At 29.4% G+C, this 19,621-nt stretch overlaps 1 protein-coding gene across 1 annotated transcript; it reads right to left on the bottom strand.

Moving 5' to 3' along the window:
* Positions 1 to 7,237: 7,237 nt before the first annotated feature.
* Positions 7,238 to 19,130, bottom strand: LOC142223645 (odorant receptor 1a-like). The gene is made up of 5 exons (XM_075293499.1): positions 18,774 to 19,130; positions 12,722 to 12,902; positions 12,141 to 12,606; positions 7,923 to 8,078; positions 7,238 to 7,459 (listed from the first exon to the last, which is right to left on the bottom strand). Exons 1-5 carry the CDS (start codon positions 19,111 to 19,113, stop codon positions 7,403 to 7,405), a joined length of 1,200 nt encoding a protein of 399 aa, XP_075149614.1. The 5' UTR covers positions 19,114 to 19,130; the 3' UTR covers positions 7,238 to 7,402.
* Between the last annotated feature and the right edge of the window lie 491 nt (positions 19,131 to 19,621).

Below are 19,621 nucleotides of genomic sequence, written 5' to 3'. Positions count from 1 at the left end.
GAAATAAAATTTTGACAAAATTTTCTGCAGAATTGAAATTTTGACAAAATTTTCCATAGAATTAAAATTTTGACAAGATTTTCTATAGAAATAAAATTTTGACAAAATTTTCTATAGAAATAAAATTTTGACAAAATTTTCTATATAAACAAAATTTAGACAAAATGTTCTATAGAAATAAAATTTTGATAAAATTTTCTATAGAAATAAAATCTTGACAAAATTTTCTATAGAAATAAAATTTTGACAAAATTTTCTGCAGAATTGAAATTTTGACAAAATTTTCCATAGAATTAAAATTTTGACAAAATTTTCTATAGAAATAAAATTTTGACAAAATTTTCTATAGAAATAAAATTTTGATAAAATTTTCTATAGAAATAAAATGTTGACAAAATTTTCTATAGAAATAAAATTTTGACAAAATTTTCTGCAGAATTGAAATTTTGACAAAATTTTCCATAGAATTAAAATTTTGACAAGATTTTCTATAGAAATAAAATTTTGACAAAATTTTCTATAGAAATAAAATTTTGACAAAATTTTCTGCAGAATTGAAATTTTGACAAAATTTTCCATAGAATTAAAATTTTGACAAGATTTTCCATAGAAATAAAATGTTGACAAAATTTTCTGTAGAAATAAAATTTTGACAAAATTTTCTATAGAAATAAAATTTTTAGAAAATTTTCTATAAAAATAAAATTTCGACAAAATTTTCTATAGAAGTAAAATTTTGAGAAAATTTTCTATAGAAGTAAAATTTTGCAAAAATTTTCTATAGAAATAAAATTTTGCAAACATTTTCTATAGAAATAAAAAAAATTGACAAAATTTTCTATAGATGCAAAACTTCAAATTAAGATTGTTAGATTTTTGGTAATATTTTCTTCAAATTTTGGTAGTTTATTTTTGGCCCGAGTGGCAACCGTGGCTGGGAGACACCATAGTGCAATGGTTAGCATGCCGGCCTTCCACGCAAATGGCCATGGGTTAAATCCCTGCGTGGACCGAGCACTAAAAACTTTTTCACCGGTGAATTATCACCTTTTAGTAATGAAAGAAACGCTGTGACGGATTCGGCTATAAAAAAGGAGGTCCCTTATCGTTGATCCAAACAAAGAATCGGGAAGTACCCATTGATTTGAAATGATCACCAACTTGGACTGATGGGAGCCACCGTGGTGCAATGGTTAGCATGCCCGCCTTGCATACACAAGGTCGTGGGTTCGATTCCTGCTTCGACCGAACAACAAAAAAGTTTTCCAGCGGTGGATTATCCCACCTCAGTAATGCTGGTGACATTTCTGAGGGTTTCAAAGCTTCTCTAAGTGGTTTCACTGCAATGTGGAACGCCGTTCGGACTCGGCTATAAAAAGGAGGTCCCTTGTCATTGAGCTTAACATGGAATCGCGCAGCACTCAGCGATAAGAGAAAAGTTCACCAATGTGGTATCACAATGGACTGAATAGTCTAAGTGAGCCTGATACATCGGGCTGCCACATAACCTAACCTAACCTAACCATCATCGAGTTCCTGAAATAAAAGAAGGGTATATGTGATCGTGGCTAATTTGATACCCAAAAACATTGTTCTAATTCTGTGTATAATACGAGTATTTCCAAGTTTCATTAAAAAATGAATAGACCCAATAAATTTTTTAATTGAATTTTCTTTAGATTTTAATTAATTTTTTTATTGGGTTTATTTTCAATTAAGAGAAGGGCATTTAGAATTCTCCAAGCCTTTTCTAAACCACATCAGTTTAACTTCCAATGCTGAATGAGTGAAAGACAATCATCCTCTTCATTGATTACATAACATCTATAATGGAAGACTGGTTCTCTGGACTATAGTAAGTTGGTAAGTTTAAACATTCTCCTTAGCCATTTACCTGAGAGTAGGAGATGCTGATGATTTTTTTTTGTGTTTTTCCTATGCCATTCCCATTTCCCAAAACCTGAATATGCTAAAAGAAAGAGGTGTGAGTATTCTTTGGCTTCGCGAGTTACTGGCTTTTCAGGAATAATTTTTACAACTTGTCGTTACTTGTGGTCACTTCTGCCGGGCACAACGATAAGAAGATGATTTTCTTTTGTTTTGTCAGAAAAGACTTCCGCATTTTTGTATAATCGGAATAATCAATGGGTTTGGCCAAACATACAAAATGAAATAGCAAACCAATTTTCCCGAAGATTGGGGAGTTGCCCATGAGAGATAGATAATTGACGATACTAACATAGATAGTGGATATTAAGTCGAGAGGAATATTAAAATTCTTAGTAGGGTACATTGTATTTTAATTGTTTTCATGGAAGAAAAACTTTTCACTGAGTTAAGGATTAAAACTAAAATTGCAAAAAGAATTTTCTTAAATCCAAAAGGGTTTGACCTTTATTTAAGAATCTTGGTATTGATTCTGCGCGGCTTCTTTAAAAAAAAGTTAAAAAAAAATATTGAACGTTTTTAAAATGTATGTATTGCCCGGAGCCAACTGCACTCAAATCGATGATTTGACTGTGGCATAGGAAAAGAGATATGTTTGTTTCGAATTTATTTCGACATAAGCCGGCTATCATACAAAACCTTTTTCGGAAGGTTCAAGTGTGGTTCGTTGTTGGGTTTAATGAACTGCCTGAATTTATTCTGATAATTGGTTGATAGTTTTGCTGCAAGTAGATGATGCTGATGAGGAATGTGGTAATTCCGAAACGTGCGTCCATCCAACCATCTTGCAGTCTATAGGGCTTTGCCCAAATAAATTTGACAAACACTCTTTTCCTCTGTTGGTTAAGCTACACTTGTAGTTTAGTCTATGTATGGTTTTAAGCTGAAATAAAAAAACAACAACAAAAGTTTATTTCTATAGAATATTTTGTCAAAATTGTATTTCTATAGAAAATTTTACCCAAATTTTATTCCTATAGAAAATTTTGTCATAATTTTATTTCTATAGAAAATTTTGTCAAAATTTTATTTCTATACAAAACTAGCGTAACCCAGCCCGCTTCACTGCGCCTTCCGAAGCATATTTGGAGGAATATTTTGCGTTAACTTAGTCAACTATATTCTTCGTGCTGAAAACAAATTCGAAAAGATTTGAATTCTTTCAAACAAATCGGACTACTTGCTTTTTCGTTTATATGTACAAATACGGCGGGAGAGGGTGTACCTTCTTCTATATTTCTTGTGAATTTTAAGTGTGGTTTGTCAAGGAAAGCTATCCATCTCCTCAACATATTTGAAAATTAAGCACTATATTATAATAACATACAAAGAATTACTGTTTCCCATCAAATAAATCGGAAAAAGCAAAAATAGTAAAAAATTTTACCACATTAACATTTGCTAAAATGTTGGAAAATGATGCACCCTCTACGTTGGCTGCCAATTTCATGTAAATTTAAGTTCTTTACTAAAAAGAAGTCTGGCAGAAGCCTGTGCAAAAATCATAAAATTATGTACCGAGTTCCCATTTACGGACATCCCTCTACTTTCAATTTAAGAAAAAAAAAAAACGGACAAAAGGGAACCCTCCCCCCACCTTCGCTCCACTCCGACCTGATATCGGACTATCACGTACCCTATATTAATTTCGCAACTACGCAATGGTCCCTATAAATTCTATCGAAGTAAATCGACAAAGTTTATTTCAATTTTCACCTTCCCCAACCAGATATCGAAAAATCATATACTAATTTAAAAATCATGTATAAATTTCATCACCTCCTCCCACGTTCCCTGTAGATTTCAAATAGATCGGCGATGTTTAAATTTTGCTCTATTGTTTTAAAGGGACGTCACTTTCCCCGATACAATATCGACTAACACCGTAGTGAATAGCACCCCTAACCTTCCCTGAAAATTCTTGAAACTTTCCTTCAAGTGTGGGGCAAGGAAGGTTGCCTCTTCGTTCATAACCTTCCCCCACTGCCTATGTAAATTTCAAGAAAACTTAAGAATGTTTGTTTTTTTTGCAGTTTTAGAGGAGGACCCAGACCAAATATCGAAAAGTAATGTAGCTTTTCTTTTGTAAACGTCCCAGAAAATGTCAAGCAAATTATAAGCCTAAAAGGGCGTCCAACAAAATCCGTCCAAATATCACAAAATCTGGTATCAACTATTAATATCGTAACCTCTCCCCAGTCCTCTGTAAATTTCAAGTAACTCGGTAAAGTGGAATTGTTTCTCTGTATGTACTTAAGAGAAGCGGATGTTTCCCTATGCCCTTTTATTTTTATAAAAAATCAGGAACCTGATTAAATTTCATAACCTCACCCATTTTTTCCGTAAAATTTCAGTCGGGGAGTTTAGTTTTGTTTTCACTGTACTTTAAAAAAAAAGTCGGGCAAAGGGGTGGCCCTCCTCTCCGATCAAATATCGAAAAATAATGTAGCGGATTTTTGTCTAGATGCCAACCCCAACATTCAATGAAAATTTTAAGCAAATCGCATAATTTTGTTCCAAGTTTCAAAAAGTAGGGCAAGGGGGAGGTCCCCCTCCCCGTCCACATATGAAATCGTCAGGTACCCATTTTATTTCCATAACCTCACCGCATGGTCTCTGTAAATCTCAGATAATTTAGAGAATTTTAGTTTTTTCACTGTACTTTAAGAAAAGTCTAACAAAGGGGAGGTCCCCCTCCGCCTCCAAATATTGAAATATAAAGTAGCGAATCTTTGTCTAGATGCCAACCCCAACCTTCAATGAAAATTTCAAGCAAATCGGGTAACTTTGGTCCAATTTTCAAAAAGTCCGACAAAGAGGAGGTCCGCAACCAGGTGTCAAAAAATGAGGTACCCTATTTTCACCACATGAACGCCCCCTACGATCTCTGAAAGTTTCATGTAAATCGGTTCAGCCGTTTCGGAGCCAACTCGGAACATACAAACAAACAAACAAATAAACAAACATAGATTGAATTTTATATACATAGATTTTGTTAAAATTTTATTTATATAGAAAATTTTGTCAAAATTTTATTTCTATAGAAAATTTTGTCAAAATTTTATTTCTATAGAAAATTTTGTCAAATTTTATTTGTATAGGAAATTTTTGAAAATTTTATTTCTATAGAAATTTTTTTAAACATTTTGTTCCTATAGAAAATTTTGTCAACAATTTATTTCTATCGCAAATTTTGTCAAAATTGTATTTCTGTAGAAAACTTGCTCAAAATTGTATCTCTATAGAGAATTTTGTCAAATTTTTTTTTCTATAGAAAATTTTGTCAAATTTTATTTCAATACAAAATTTTTGCTAAATTTTATTTCTATAGAAAATTTTTGCAAAATTTTGTAAAAATTTTATTTCTATAGAAAATTTCATTTCAATTGAAAATTTTGTCAAAATTTTATTTCTTAGAAAATTTTGTCAAAATTTTATTTCGATCAAAAATTTTCTCAAAATTTAGTTTCCATTGAAAATTTTATCAATTTTGCTAAAATTTTAGTTCTATAGAAAATTTTGTCAAAATTTTATTTCTATACAAAATTTTGCAAAAATGTTATTTCAATAGAAAACTTTTTCATAATTTTATTTCAATAGAAAATTTTGTCAACATTTTTCTTCAATAGAAAATTTTGTCAAAATTTTATTTCTATAGAAAATTTTGTCAAAACTTTATTTCTATAGAAAATTTGTCAAAATTTTATTCCTATAGAAAATTTTGTCAACAATTTATTTCTATCACAAATTTTGTCAAAATTGTATTTCAATAGAAAAATTTGTCAAAATTTTATTTCTTTAGAAAATTTTCTCAAAATTTTATTTCTTTAGAAAATTTTCTCAAAATTTTATTTCTATCGAAAACTTTGTCAAAATTTTAGTTCTAAATATAGAAAATTTTATCCAAATTTTATTTCTATAGAAAATTTTGTCCAAATATTATTTCTATGGAAAATCTTGTCAAATTTTATTTCTATAGAAAATTTTTGCAAAATTTATTTCTATAGATAATTTTTGCAAAATTTTATTTCTTTGAGAAATTTTTGCAAAATTTTGTAAAAATTTTATTTCTATAGAAAATTTGTCAAAATTTTATTTCTATCGAACAGTTTGTCCAAATTTTATTTCTATAGAAAATTTTGTCCAAATTTTATTTCTTTGGAAAAAATAAAGATATATTTTTTTTTTGAAGTACCTTTTAGTTGGAAAGGGATATTTTGAAAAATCTACCAAATCATCAGGTATTCTACCAATCTACCAAACAGTAAATAATCGACCATTTTTTGGTAGAATTCTAGCAACTGTGGCATACGTGGCTCCGGAGCCTCTTGGAGGAGCAAAATTCATCCGATTCGGTTGAAATTTGGTACATTGTGCTAGTATATGGCCGCTAACAACCATGCAGAACTTGGTTCATATCGGTCTATAGCTACAAATAGCCCCCAGATAAACCCATTCCCCATGACATAAATATTGGTCCATATCGGTTCATAATTGTATATTTCAATTAGGGCTCTCTAATTACAGCGCAAAATTCGTATCGTTCCTAATTATTTTTAGACTCCCTGGTCAAGAACTGAATTATATACGTACTTGTATGTAATTTGTTTTTTTTTTTGTCTACTATATACTACGTATGGACTAACTTACTATTGAGAAGACGATGTTAAGAAGTTTTAAGAAATCATGCCATCGGCAAGAATTACCACAACCGAAGTAATTCGATTGTGGATGACAGTCTTTAGTAGAAGTTTCTACGCAATCCATGGTGGAGGGTACATAAGAGTCGGCCTGGTCGAATGTACGCCCGTATATACTTTCTTAGTAGTCTTCACACTTTTTCTTTTCATTTTTAAAAAATGTATCTTCAGTTATATTTGTTTGGTTTTAGTCAGTTAGAATTTATTATTGCTAGTTTTTTTTTTATTTTTATATTAATTTTTATATTTATTAAATATTTTTATATGTGAAGTTAATTTTGTGGTATTTTTTTAACCAATTGCTATTAAATTTTTATATTTTTTATATTAATTTTTATATTGCTTAAATATTTTTATATGTAAAGTTAATTTTGTAGTATTTTTGTAACCATCTTCTATTGGCCTATAGGCTTGGCTATTTTCATAATAAATATAAATAAAAAAAATCCTCAAATTCCAATTTTTAGACTCCTTTTACATCTCCACATCCCGATCATAATGAAATTGGATTTTTTAACTTAAATATTTTTTTCCTAAAACAATAAAACACCAGTAAACATTATTTAAAACATATGCGAATCACTACGTGCTACATTTATTTTATGAATAAAAATTTTGTGCTAATAACTGTTAATTAATTGTTTAATTAGCAGCAGCTAATGTTTCTAGTGAAAGTGTAAATGTGTTAAAAATTTTAATTAAATATTTGAAATAAATATGTCAACCAAAATCGACAATACAGTTGCAGAATTCATTCATTTGTCTTTCATAGCTCCAAGTAGAGTGTTGTAAGAGAAAGCCGTTCGGAATACCTGAAATTGTAGTGGAAAAAATTTTAAAATATTTTTTATTTTCTATAGAAAATTTTGTCAAAATTTTATCCCTATAGATAATTCTTTTCTTTGAGAAAAATTTGTCAACAATTTATTCCTATCATATTTTTATCAACCTTTTTTCTATGGAAAATTTTGTAAAAAAATTTTTTCTATAGAAAATTTTGTCAAATTTTATTTTCTATAGAAAATTTTGTTAAAATTTTATATCTATAGACTTTTTTTTAGAAAATTTAGTAAAAATTTTTATTGTCTAGAAAATGTTTTTCAAAATTTTATTTCTATGAATATTTTTTTGCAGATTTTGTCAAAATGTTATTCCTAGAGATAATTTTGTCAACATGTTATTCCTATAGAAAAGTTTGCCAAACTTTTTTCTATAGCAAGTTTTATCAAATTTTTTTATTCTATTAAAAAATGATACGTTATAATTTTTACTTACATATACCAGTAGGTTGCGATCAAGTTCAAAAAATAATCCTCTTAGCGATATATTGGCTTGGGATCGCATCAAGGGTAATAGTAGCATTTTCTTTTCTGTGGGATTGAGTTTTTCCCAAGGAAATTGACTATAGATTTCACCAAACAGATTTTCGTTCTATATACGGTTATAAGGTTAAAGAGAGAATATCTCAGTTATATAAGGTGTAAATATATAAGTAGAGACAAATATTGAAATATCATAATAAATATATAGGGATTTTAAGGGTCTCATGTCATTTATTCTCGGGGACCGGGGATGCAACAAGAGATATTAATTTGATAAAAATTCACGATCTTAACAATCAAAATGGTAGACTGTCACGGTTGCCACTCGAGCCAAAAATAATCTACCAAAATTTGGAGAACATTTTACCTAAACACTAACAAGCAAAAACAAACTTTTTTGCCTAGATTTATTTCAAAATTTTATTTCTATAGAAAATTTTGTTAACATTTTTTTCTATAGAAATTTTGTAAAATTTTTATTTCTATAGACAATTTTTTCAACATTTTATTTCTATAGAAAATGCTGCCAAAATTTAATTTCTATAGAAAATTTTGTCAAAATTTTATTTTTATAGAATTTTTTGCAAAATTTTATTTCTATAGAAATTTTATTTCTATAGAAAATTTTGTCAAAATTTTATTTCTATAGAAAAATTTGTCAAAATTTTTTTTCTATAGAAAAATTTTGTCAAAATTTTATTTCTATAGAAATTTTGTCAAAATTTTATTTCTATAGAAAATGTTGTCAAACTGAATTATATACGTATTTAATTGATCTTTTTTATACCCTCCACCATAGGATGGGGGTATATTAACTTTGTCATTCCGTTTGTAACACATCGAAATAGTGCTCTAAGACCCCATAAAGTATATATATTCTGGGTCGTGGTGAAATTCTGAGTCGATCTGAGCATGTGGGTCCGTCCGTCCGTCCGTCTGTTGAAATCACGCTAACTTCCGAATATAGATCTGGCTGGGAGAGATAACTCAATTTTGGGCCCTTTATGCTAACTCCTTATGGAGAAAACATTTGGGAAATTTCCTCTTGCAAATTGAATCATCTTTTCTCCCACTGTACATCATCTTTTCATAAGATGATTCAATTTGTAAGAGGAAATTTCCCAAATGTTTTCTCCATAAGGAGTTAGCATAAAGGACCCAAAATTGAGTTATCTCTCCCAGCCAGATCTATACTAAAGGCTGTGGAAAGGTTCATTCGCCCGAACCGAAATATGTACAGTCCAGGCGTGTATAGATTTGTATCTGGCGTTTTCTTTTCAATGGCTCTATTAACCATGTTCCTTAATCTATATCTGTCCATAAAGCTCGAAAAATAATTGTATAATTAAATTTTATTTCTATAGAAAATTTTGTGAAAATTTTATTTCTATAGAAAATTTTGTCAATTCAGTTTGACATATATACGTATTTAATTGATCTTTTTTATACCCTCCACCATAGAGAAGTAACTCTCATCCGATACGGCTGAAATTTGGTACATGGTGTTAGTATATGGTCTCTAACAACCATGCAAAAATTGGTCCATATCGGTCCATAATTAAATATAGCCCCCATATAAACGGACCCCCAAATTTGGCTTGCGAGGCCTCTAATAGGAGCAAATTTCATCCGATCCAGCTGAAATTTGGTACATGGGGTTAATATACGGTCTCTAACAACCATGCAAAAATTGGTCCACATCGGTCCATAATTATATATAGCCCCCATATAAACCGATCCCCCGATTTGGCTTGCGGAGCCTCTAAGAGAAGCAAATTTCATCCGATTCGGCTGAAATTTGGTACATGGTGTTGGTATATGTTCTCTAATGACCATGCAAAAATTGGTCCACATCGGTCCATAATTATATATAGCCCCCATATAAACCGATCCCCCGATTTGGCTTGCGGAGCCTCTAAGAGAACAAAATTTCATCCGATCCAGCTGAAATTTGGTACATGGGGTTAATATATGGTCTCTAACAACCATGCCAAAATTGGTCCATATCGGTCCATAATTATATATAGCCCCCATATAAATTGATCCCCAGATTTGTCCTCCGGAGACTCTTGGAGGAGCAAAATTCATCCGATCCGTTGAAATTTGCAACGTGGTGTTAGTAAAGGGTGATTTGTTAAGAGCTTGATAACTTTTTTTAAAAAAAAAACGCATAAAATTTGCAAAATCTCATCGGTTCTTTATTTGAAACGTTAGATTGGTCCATGACATTTACTTTTTGAAGATAATTTCATTTAAATGTTGACCGCGGCTGCGTCTTAGGTGGTCCATTCGGAAAGTCCAATTTTGGGCAACTTTTTCGAGCATTTCGGCCGGAATAGCCCGAATTTCTTCGGAAATGTTGTCTTCCAAAGCTGGAATAGTTGCTGGCTTATTTATGTAGACTTTAGACTTGACGTAGCCCCACAAAAAATAGTCTAAAGGCGTCAAATCGCATGATCTTGGTGGCCAACTTACCGGTCCATTTCTTGAGATGAATTGTTCTCCGAAGTTTTCCCTCAAAATGGCCATAGAATCGCGAGCTGTGTGGCATGTAGCGCCATCTTGTTGAAACCACATGTCAACCAAGTTCAGTTCTTCCATTTTTGGCAACAAAAAGTTTGTTAGCATCGAACGATAGCGATCGCCATTCACCGTAACGTTGCGTCCAACAGCATCTTTGAAAAAATACGGTCCAATGATTCCACCAGCGTACAAACCACACCAAACAGTGCATTTTTCGGGATGCATGGGCAGTTCTTGAACGGCTTCTGGTTGCTCTTCACTCCAAATGCGGCAATTTTGCTTATTTACGTAGCCATTCAACCAGAAATGAGCCTCATCGCTGAACAAAATTTGTCGATAAAAAAGCGGATTTTCTGCCAACTTTTCTAGGGCCCATTCACTGAAAATTCGACGTTGTGGCTCGTTAGTAAGTCTATTCATGATGAAATGTCAAAGCATACTGAGCATCTTTCTCTTTGACACCATGTCTGAAATCCCACGTGATCTGTCAAATACTAATGCATGAAAATCCTAACCTCAAAAGAATCACCCTTTATAAGGCCGCCAATAACCATGCCAAAATTGGTCCATATCGGTCTATAGTTATATATAGCCGATACCCAATCACACAAAAATTGGTCCATATCGGTTCATAATCATGGTTGCCACTCGAGCCAAAAATAATCTACTAAAATTTTATTTCTATAGAAAATTTTTTCAAAATGTTATTCCTATAGAAAATTTTGTCGAAATTTTATTTCTATAGAAAATTTTGTTAAAATTTTATTTGGTTCATAATCATGGTTGCCACTCGAGCCAAAAATAATCTACCAAAATTTTATTTCTATAGAAAATTTTGTCAAAATTTTATTTCTATAGAAAATTTTGTCAAAATTGTATTTCTATAGAAAATTTTTTTAAAATTTTATTTCTATAGAAAATTTTGTCAAAATTTTATTTCTATAGAAAATTTTGTCAAGATTTTATTTCAATAGAAAATTTTTTCCAAATTTTATTTCTGTAGAAATTTTTTTCCAAATTTTACTTCTGTAGAAAATGTTGTCAAAATTTTATTTTGTCAAAATTTTATTTCTATAGAAACTTTAAACTTAATTATATACGTATTTAATCTGCCTTTTTTAGTTTAATATATACCACGTATGGACTATGTGGTACATATTACTGTGTTAGGAAGTTTTAAGATACCTTGCCATCGGTTACAAGTGTTACCGCAACCCAAGTAATTCGATTGCGGATGACAGTCTTCAGTAGAAGTTTCTACGCAATCCATGGTGGAGGGTACATAAGCTTCGGCCTGGCCGAACTTACGGCCGTATATACTTGTTTGATTTAATATATACCACGTATGGACTTACATACAATTTAGAAGACGGTGTTAGAAGGTTTTAAGATACCTTGCCATCGGCAAGCGTTACCGCAACTTAAGTAATTCGATTGTGGATGGCAGTGGTTATAAGAAGTTTCTACCCAATCCATGGTGGAGGGTACATAAGCTTCGGCCTGGCCGAACTTACGGCCGTATTACTTGTTTTTTTTTTTTTTTTTTTTTTTGAGTAACATTTAGCTTTCAAAACATTTTTAGAAACATGTGTGAGACCTTCCCTACTAACTTACTCTGTTCAATATAAAAATAAAGCTACCTACTCACCTCGGTTTTTACCATTTGCCCTCCGAAACAATATATAACCAATTGCATAGTGATTACAGTAAAAACCATAATATTAAAAGGCAACATTCGAATATCGGCATCAGAGTTCAGATTGAAAATTACAAAGCACATTTGTAGACAGCTAAAAGAGACCTCAGCCCAGAAAATTGGTCCAAATATGCTATTGATGTCATCAATGAAATCCAGCAGTCTATTGTGATAACGTACAAAATTTCCAATATCCCGTATGAAGTCTTCATGGCTGTTTGCTTCTTCGTTAGAAAATTTAGCAGCAATTTTCGCTATTTTAAGACATAGTATGCGATGGTGTCCCGATATAGCATGAACTATCCAACCAAGTAGGGTATCAATACCCACGGTAAGACATAGTAAAGTATTGCCATATAGCGCTGAGAGAGTAAAGTTCATTATGAATATGGGTAGGCCAAGATCTTCAAAGGGGAATCTGAAATAGTGAGGACAATGAAATAATCTAAAATCTTAATTTTTTCAAATTTCAAAATTATTTTTATCGTCATATATTGATTATGCAGTTAAAACAGATAATCTTTTGTACTTACTCTCCATAGAATGGTAGCCTAGGTAAGACTTCCTCTCCTTTAAAATATTCATTAAGCATCAGTGGTATTGGTATAATAATGGATACAAACAATGCCAAATAGCAGGACATCAAATAGACTTTTGTAATTACACATGAAAATCGATTCTTTTCCAACCAAGGTTTACTTTCGGTTTCATTTGCTGTGGAAGTGAAGAACATTAATTAAACCTCATAATATTTCACTGGGATATGTAATTCGAAAATCGAATTTTCGTGTAATCGATGTCAAATAAGTACAAGTGTCATACTTGACTTTAATAGATTTCTTGGGCCGTTTCAATTAATTTTTATTTATAATTGAGATCAAATACTCATCTTGCAATTTTATAAGAGTTAACACTTTCTTTTAATGAACCAAATAAATTTAATGAACAATTGAATAGTAAAAACATTGTGTTTGCAACACCCAGAAGAATACGAGATAGACACATGGTGTCTTGGGCTATAATGCTTAGGATAGGGCCCTGAGTTGGTCTAGGTTAGGTTAGGTTAGGTTAGGTGGCAGCCCGACTTAGACTATTCATTCCATTGTGATACCACATTGGTGAACTTCTCTCTTAGTGCTGCCCGATTCTATGTTAAGCTCAATGACAAGGGACCTCCTTTTTATAGCCGAGTCCGAACGGCGTTCCACAATGCAGTGAAACCACTTAGAGAAGCTTTGTAACCCTCAGAAATGTCACCAGCATTACTGAGGTTGGATAATCCACCGCTGAAAAACTTGTTGGTGTTAGGTCGAAGCAGGAATCGAACCCACCTCCTTGTGTATGCAATGCGGGCATGCTAACCATTGCACCACGGTGGTGAACACATTTTTGTGATCAAAGTCGCAGTTTTAATCCAACTGAGTTCAAATGTGACACAAGTATGTGTTTTGGGTCAGAATAGAACCCTCCATTATAGGATATACTAACTTTTCCATTCCGTTGGTAATACAATACGGTTGAAATTTTTTAGGTGGTGTTATTATATAAAAAAAATCTGATTTTGTAAAATTTTATATCCATAGAAATATTTGTCAAAAAATTTTTTCTATCAAAAATTTTCTTATAATTTTATTTCTATAGAAAATTTTGTCCACATTTTATTTCTAGAGAATACTTTATCAAAATTTTATTTCTATAGAATATTTTGTGAACATTTTATGTTTATAGCAAATTTGGACAAAATTTTATTTCTATAGAAAATTTTGTCAAAATTTTTATTTCTATAGAAAATTTAGTCAACATTTTATTTTTATGGAAAATTTTGTCAAAATTTTATTTCTATAGAAAATTTTGTCGAAATTTTATTTCCATAGAAAATTTTGTCGAAATTTTATTTCCATATTTTGTTGAAATTTGAATTCTATAGCAAATTTTGTCTAAATTTTACTTCAATTTCAATTTTGTCAAAATTTTAATTCCATAAAAATTTGTTTTGTTTCCGTAGAAAATTTTGTTTCCATAGAAAATTCTTCAAAATTTTATTTCTGTAGAAAATTTTATCAATTTTTTTTTCTATAGAAAATTTCAACAAAATTTTATTTCTATAGAAAATTTCAACAAGATTTTATTTCTATAGAAAATCTTATCAAAATTTTATTTCTATAGAAAATTTTTCTCAAAATTTTATTTCTATACAAATTTTTCTCAAAATTTTATTTCTATAGAAAATTTTACCAAAATTTCACTTCTATAGAAAATTTTTCAAATTTTATTTCTATAAAAAATTTCGTCAAAATTTTATTTCTAGAGAAAATTTTGTCAAAATTTTATTTCTATTGAATATTTTATAAAAATTTTATTTATATAGAAAATTTTGTTGAAATTTGAATTCTATAGCAAATTTTGTCTAAATTTTACTTCAATTTCAATTTTGTCAAAATTTTAATTCCATAAAAAGTTTGCTCAAAATTTTATTTTTATAGAAAATTAAGTCAAAATTTTATTTTTATAGAAAATAAGTTAAAATTTTATTTCTATAGAAAATTTTGTAGAAATTATATTTTTATAGAAAATTCTGTCAAAATTTTATTGATTAAGCTACACTTGTAGTTTAATCAATGCATGGTTTTAAGCTGAAATCAAAAACAACAACATTGATTAAAGAAAAAAGTCAACAATAACAAAACAAAACGAATGGAAAAAAGAGGAAGCACGCTCAAAATAAACCCAGCCAACAGCACTCAAATCGATGATTTGACGGTGGCAAAGGAAAAGAGATATGTTTGTACGAATTTATTTCGGCATAAGCCGGCTATCATGTAAAACCTTTTTTCGGAAGGTTCAAGTGTGGTTTACTTTTGGGTTTAGTGAACTGCCGGAATTTATTCTGATAATTGGTTGATAGTTTTGCTACAAGTAGAGGATGCTGATGAGGAATGTGGTAATTCCGAAACGTGTATCTATCCAACCATCTTGCAGTCTATAGGGCTTTGCCCAAATAAATTTGACAAACATTCTTTTCCTCTGTTGGTTAAGCTACACTTGCAGTTTAATCAATGCATGGTTTGAAGCTGAAATCAAAAAAACAACAAAAATGATAAAAAAAAGCAATAACAAAACGAATGGAAAAATTTTATTTCTATAGAACATTTTGTCAAAATTTTATTTCTATAGAAAATTTTGTCAAAATTTTATGTCTATAGACATTTTTGTCAACATTTTATTGCCATAGACATTTTTGTCAAAATTTTATTTCTATAGAAAATGTTCTCAAAATTTTATTTCTATTGGATATTTTATCAAAATTGTATTTCTATAGAAAATTTTGTCAAATTTTTAATTCTATTGAATTTTTTTTTTTCAAAATTTTATTTCTATAGAGAATTTTATAAAAATTTTATTGCTATAGCAAATTTTGTCAACATTTTATTTCTGTACACTGTTAGAAAAATATGTTTTTCATATGTTCCGATATAAACAAAATGTGTTTCGGACACAATTTTTAAACACAATATATTTAAGTGCAAACATGTAATGTTCCTAAACTAACACAAAATGTTTGGGACACATATGTTAATATGTTAGAATATATTATTTTTGGGGCATGAATGTTCCATAAACATAATATGTGTGAATGTAAACATATATAAATTTACAAATTTCGAGTAAACATATATATGTTGTGATACTTTATTCAGAGAGCGACAGAGAGAGAATTAGTATAGAGAAATAAATAGAGATGGAAACCGGGAGGGTTGAATAAAAAGATATCAACATAACACAGCGAGAGAATGAAATGAGAGCAATTTCTGTGAAACCGCTTGTATGTTGTTTCGGAAAACTGTTTCGTGTTAAGGCCAAAAATTTTATATGCTTAAGTCTAAATACTATTTAATTTAATGAGTATTCGGAATAAAGAGAATAGACGTTCGGAACCAAGAGAATAGACATTTGAAAAAAAAAAACAGCATATTTGTGTTACAGAAAAAGATGCGAAGAACTCAAAAATTTCGTGGAAGTGAAAATTATGTGAGGGAATGAGCACAATATTCTTTGGGAAATTCTTCCAAGCATATACTATTTTTGGATTCAAAATGCTTCCTAACATATAATATGCTCACATAAAACAAACATATTAATGTTTCTGCAGTATCCAACAATATATGTGCTTCCTGCAAAATATGTTTGGAACATATGTTAGAGAAGCGATTTTTTTTGAGGGTGTAGAAATTATATTATTTCTATAGAAAATTATGCCAAAATTTCATTTCTATAGAAAACTTTGTCAAAATTTTATTTCTATTGTATATTTTATCAAAATTTTATTTCTATAGAAAATTTTGTCAAAATTTATTTCTACACCCTCACAAAAAATCGCTTCCGTAACATATACTCCCAAACATATTTTGCTTCAAGCATATACATTTTTGGGTATTGCCCAAACATTTATATGTTTGATCTCTACCAATATATAATATGTTTGAAAGCATATTGGTCTAAACAATATATGTTTGGGTAGTCTAAGTTTCAAACATTTTGTATTTTTGCATCCAAATTCAATAATGTTGTCTTCCAAAAAACAATATGTTATTATGTGACCATATAATATGTTTGGAAGCATTTTGCACCCAAAAATATTATATGCTTAAAAAAATTCTCCCAAACAATATTGTGCTCAAAATTTTATTTATTTATTTATATATTTACAATCATAATGAATTATGAAAATAAACAGGTAATATAGGTGCTAACAACATAGGTTTTCGACCTGAATGCTCAAAATTTTGTTTCTGCCCAATTGTATATTCCCCGACATCTTTCTCACTTCCACGAGATTTTTTAGTTCTTAGCACCTTTTTCTGTAATACAAACATTGTAGAAGAAATTATTCAATTTTATGATTTTTTTAATTTTAATTTTACCTTTTGCCGGACGGGGATTTGAACAGCGGACCACGCAGTTTGTAAGGATCAAAGAAGTAGTTGATCAATTTCCCAAGGAAAAATAAAATGTTCATTTTGTAATAACAAGCAACAACCACCAACTTAATTCAATATCGCTCCCTGTTAAATAGCGCTCCAAGCTACTAAACACATATATGTTTATAGGCTATTTCTAAATTAATATATGTTTGCATCCAAGCATATTATATCTACAAACATTTTATGTCCGAAACATAATATGTTCTAACATATTAACATCTATGTCCCAAACATGTTATGCTAGTTTATGAACATTATATGATTGCACTCAAAAATATTGTGTTTAAAAATTTGTGTTCCAAACATATAATGTTTATAGCCAAACATATGAAAAACAGTCTTTTTCATCCGTGTAGAGAATATTTTATCGAAATTTTATTTCTATAGAAAATTTTGTCAAAATTTTGTTTCTAGAGAAAATTATATCAATATTTTATTTTTATAGAAAATTCTGTCAAAATTTTATTTCCATAGACATTTTTGTCAAAATTTTATTTCTGTAGAATATTATGTCAAAATTTTTAATTCTTTAGAAAATTTTGTTATAATTTTATTTCTATAGAATATTTTGTCAAATTTTAATTCTATAAGAAATTTTTCTCAAAATTTATTTCTATCGAAAACTCTTTCAAAATTTTATTTCTATAGAAGATTTTGTCAAAATTTTATTTTTATAGAAAATTTTGTCAAAGTTTTATTTCTATAGAAAATATTGTCAAAATTTTATTTCTATAGAAAGCTTTGTCAAAATTGTACTTCTATAGAAAATTTTGTCAAAATTTTATTTCTCTAGAAAATATTTTATGCTTTAGTATTAATTTTATTTATATTTTATATTTATGGTTGGATTTTTCTTTAGATATGAGTCAGAATTAGTAGTAAGATATATACTTAGTAATAAGGTGTAATAATGTCAAGTTTTTGCAGTCCTTGATTGTAGTCCTAATTATTTTGATAATTTTTTTAAGTAAATTTAATGTAATTCTTTATTTTGAGTATCCCTGTAACCGTATATGGCCATTTCGGCTTGGTTGTAAAATGAGTTAAATAAATAAATAAAAAATTGAATGTATCAATGATAAGTAATTATTAAAAAAAAATGTATATAATTGGAACTTTGTGTGGAACTTTCAATTAATTTTTTAATTGATTCAGCTAAAAAATTAAATTAAATGTAATAAAATTTAAATTTTAATTAATATTTTAATTGGTGCAGTCTATTTTCTTGTAGTTTTATACGATTTTATACTTGTTATAATAAACCAATTATATTTAAGTAACTAATTTATTTAAAATAAATTATATTTTTAATAGGAAATATTTTTTTTTATTTAATTCAAATTTTAATTGGTATAATAAAAAAATGTAAAAACTTCCAATATTGTTTTTTTACCTAACTTAAATTTTTTAACTTGACTTTATTTTTGATTTTATTTGATTATATCAGATTTTTTTTAATTTAATCGCAAAAGTTGAAAGTCGAGTATTTTGCATTTTTAAAAATTAAAAAACCCGACTTTTCCAAGCATACATTAATAAATATATTATATTGGCAAGAACTAGAAAGTCGGAGCTCATCGTTTTTGTTTTTTCCAATACATACCCAATGATGCCAGAAGATTCATATCCCAAATTAATTTCAAAAAATCATCTGCTCTAAACATCAAGAAACCCATCTTAAGTAGTAATAATAGACCCTGATTAAACATGGACAATGCTCCACTGGCCATACCGATTTGAACACTAAATTGATTTACAGCAAAGGTAATTAGACCAATTTCCAAATAAATGGCAATCATTATAAGAATCAAGAATTTTGGACGATTTTTCAAAAAATCTTTGCCATCTATGACCCCAATGTCAAGGCCTATTCTGCTCAAAACCTTATGTTGAATTCGAAGAAATTCCAAATTTTGCCGAGGTTTGCTGTTTGTTTCGTACATCTTAGCGATGGGTGAGAATAAAAAAGGCACTGTCAAGTTTTTTGAAAAAACCAAATCCTTTTTATAAAGTATGTGTTAGCGACTTTGTCCATTTAATAACAATGCCTTTGTTGTCATATTTTATAATAATATGTTATCAGTGTCAAAACAGGGAGGTCTATGAATTTCCTCAAAATTTAGTAGGCGTTCTTTATTTTACCTTTTGTTGGTGTGATTTTTCTTTTAGCAAACGACAATTAAAGGGGTTTTCTTTGGCCTTAAACGTTAGACATTTGGGGTATAGTCAATTATTCATAGTGTATTCGATAATAGTTCGAAACATGAGGGAAGAGATTGTTTTTACAAATTACACTGAAAAAAAAAACGGTGAACCCACTTTGAAGAAACCTTTTGGTTAATTTTAGAAAATTTTGAATATTTTTAGAAAATTTAAACTAAACAGTAAAACGCTGGCATCACGCCGATATCACAAAAATAAGTAAATAATTTTCGACGACTTCAAGAACAT

Source organism: Haematobia irritans, chromosome 2 (genome assembly GCF_050003625.1).
Source record: "Haematobia irritans isolate KBUSLIRL chromosome 2, ASM5000362v1, whole genome shotgun sequence".
Classification (NCBI taxonomy): Eukaryota; Metazoa; Arthropoda; class Insecta; order Diptera; family Muscidae; genus Haematobia; species Haematobia irritans.
Note: the sequence above shows the minus strand (reverse complement) of the source record. Positions and strands in the feature narration are given on the sequence as shown.

Bases quoted from the DNA above. Each gene is read 5' to 3' on its own strand.
- LOC142223645 (XM_075293499.1), bottom strand. From the start codon at position 19,113: ATGTACGAAACAAACAGCAAACCTCGGCAAAATTTGGAATTTCTTCGA. The intron at 12,607-12,721 runs GTAAGTACAAAA...TCACTATTTCAG, and splicing joins AGGCTACCATTCTATGGAGA to ATTCCCCTTTGAAGATCTTG. The intron at 7,460-7,922 runs GTAAGTAAAAAT...CTACAATTTCAG, and splicing joins ATCGCAACCTACTGGTATAT to GTATTCCGAACGGCTTTCTC.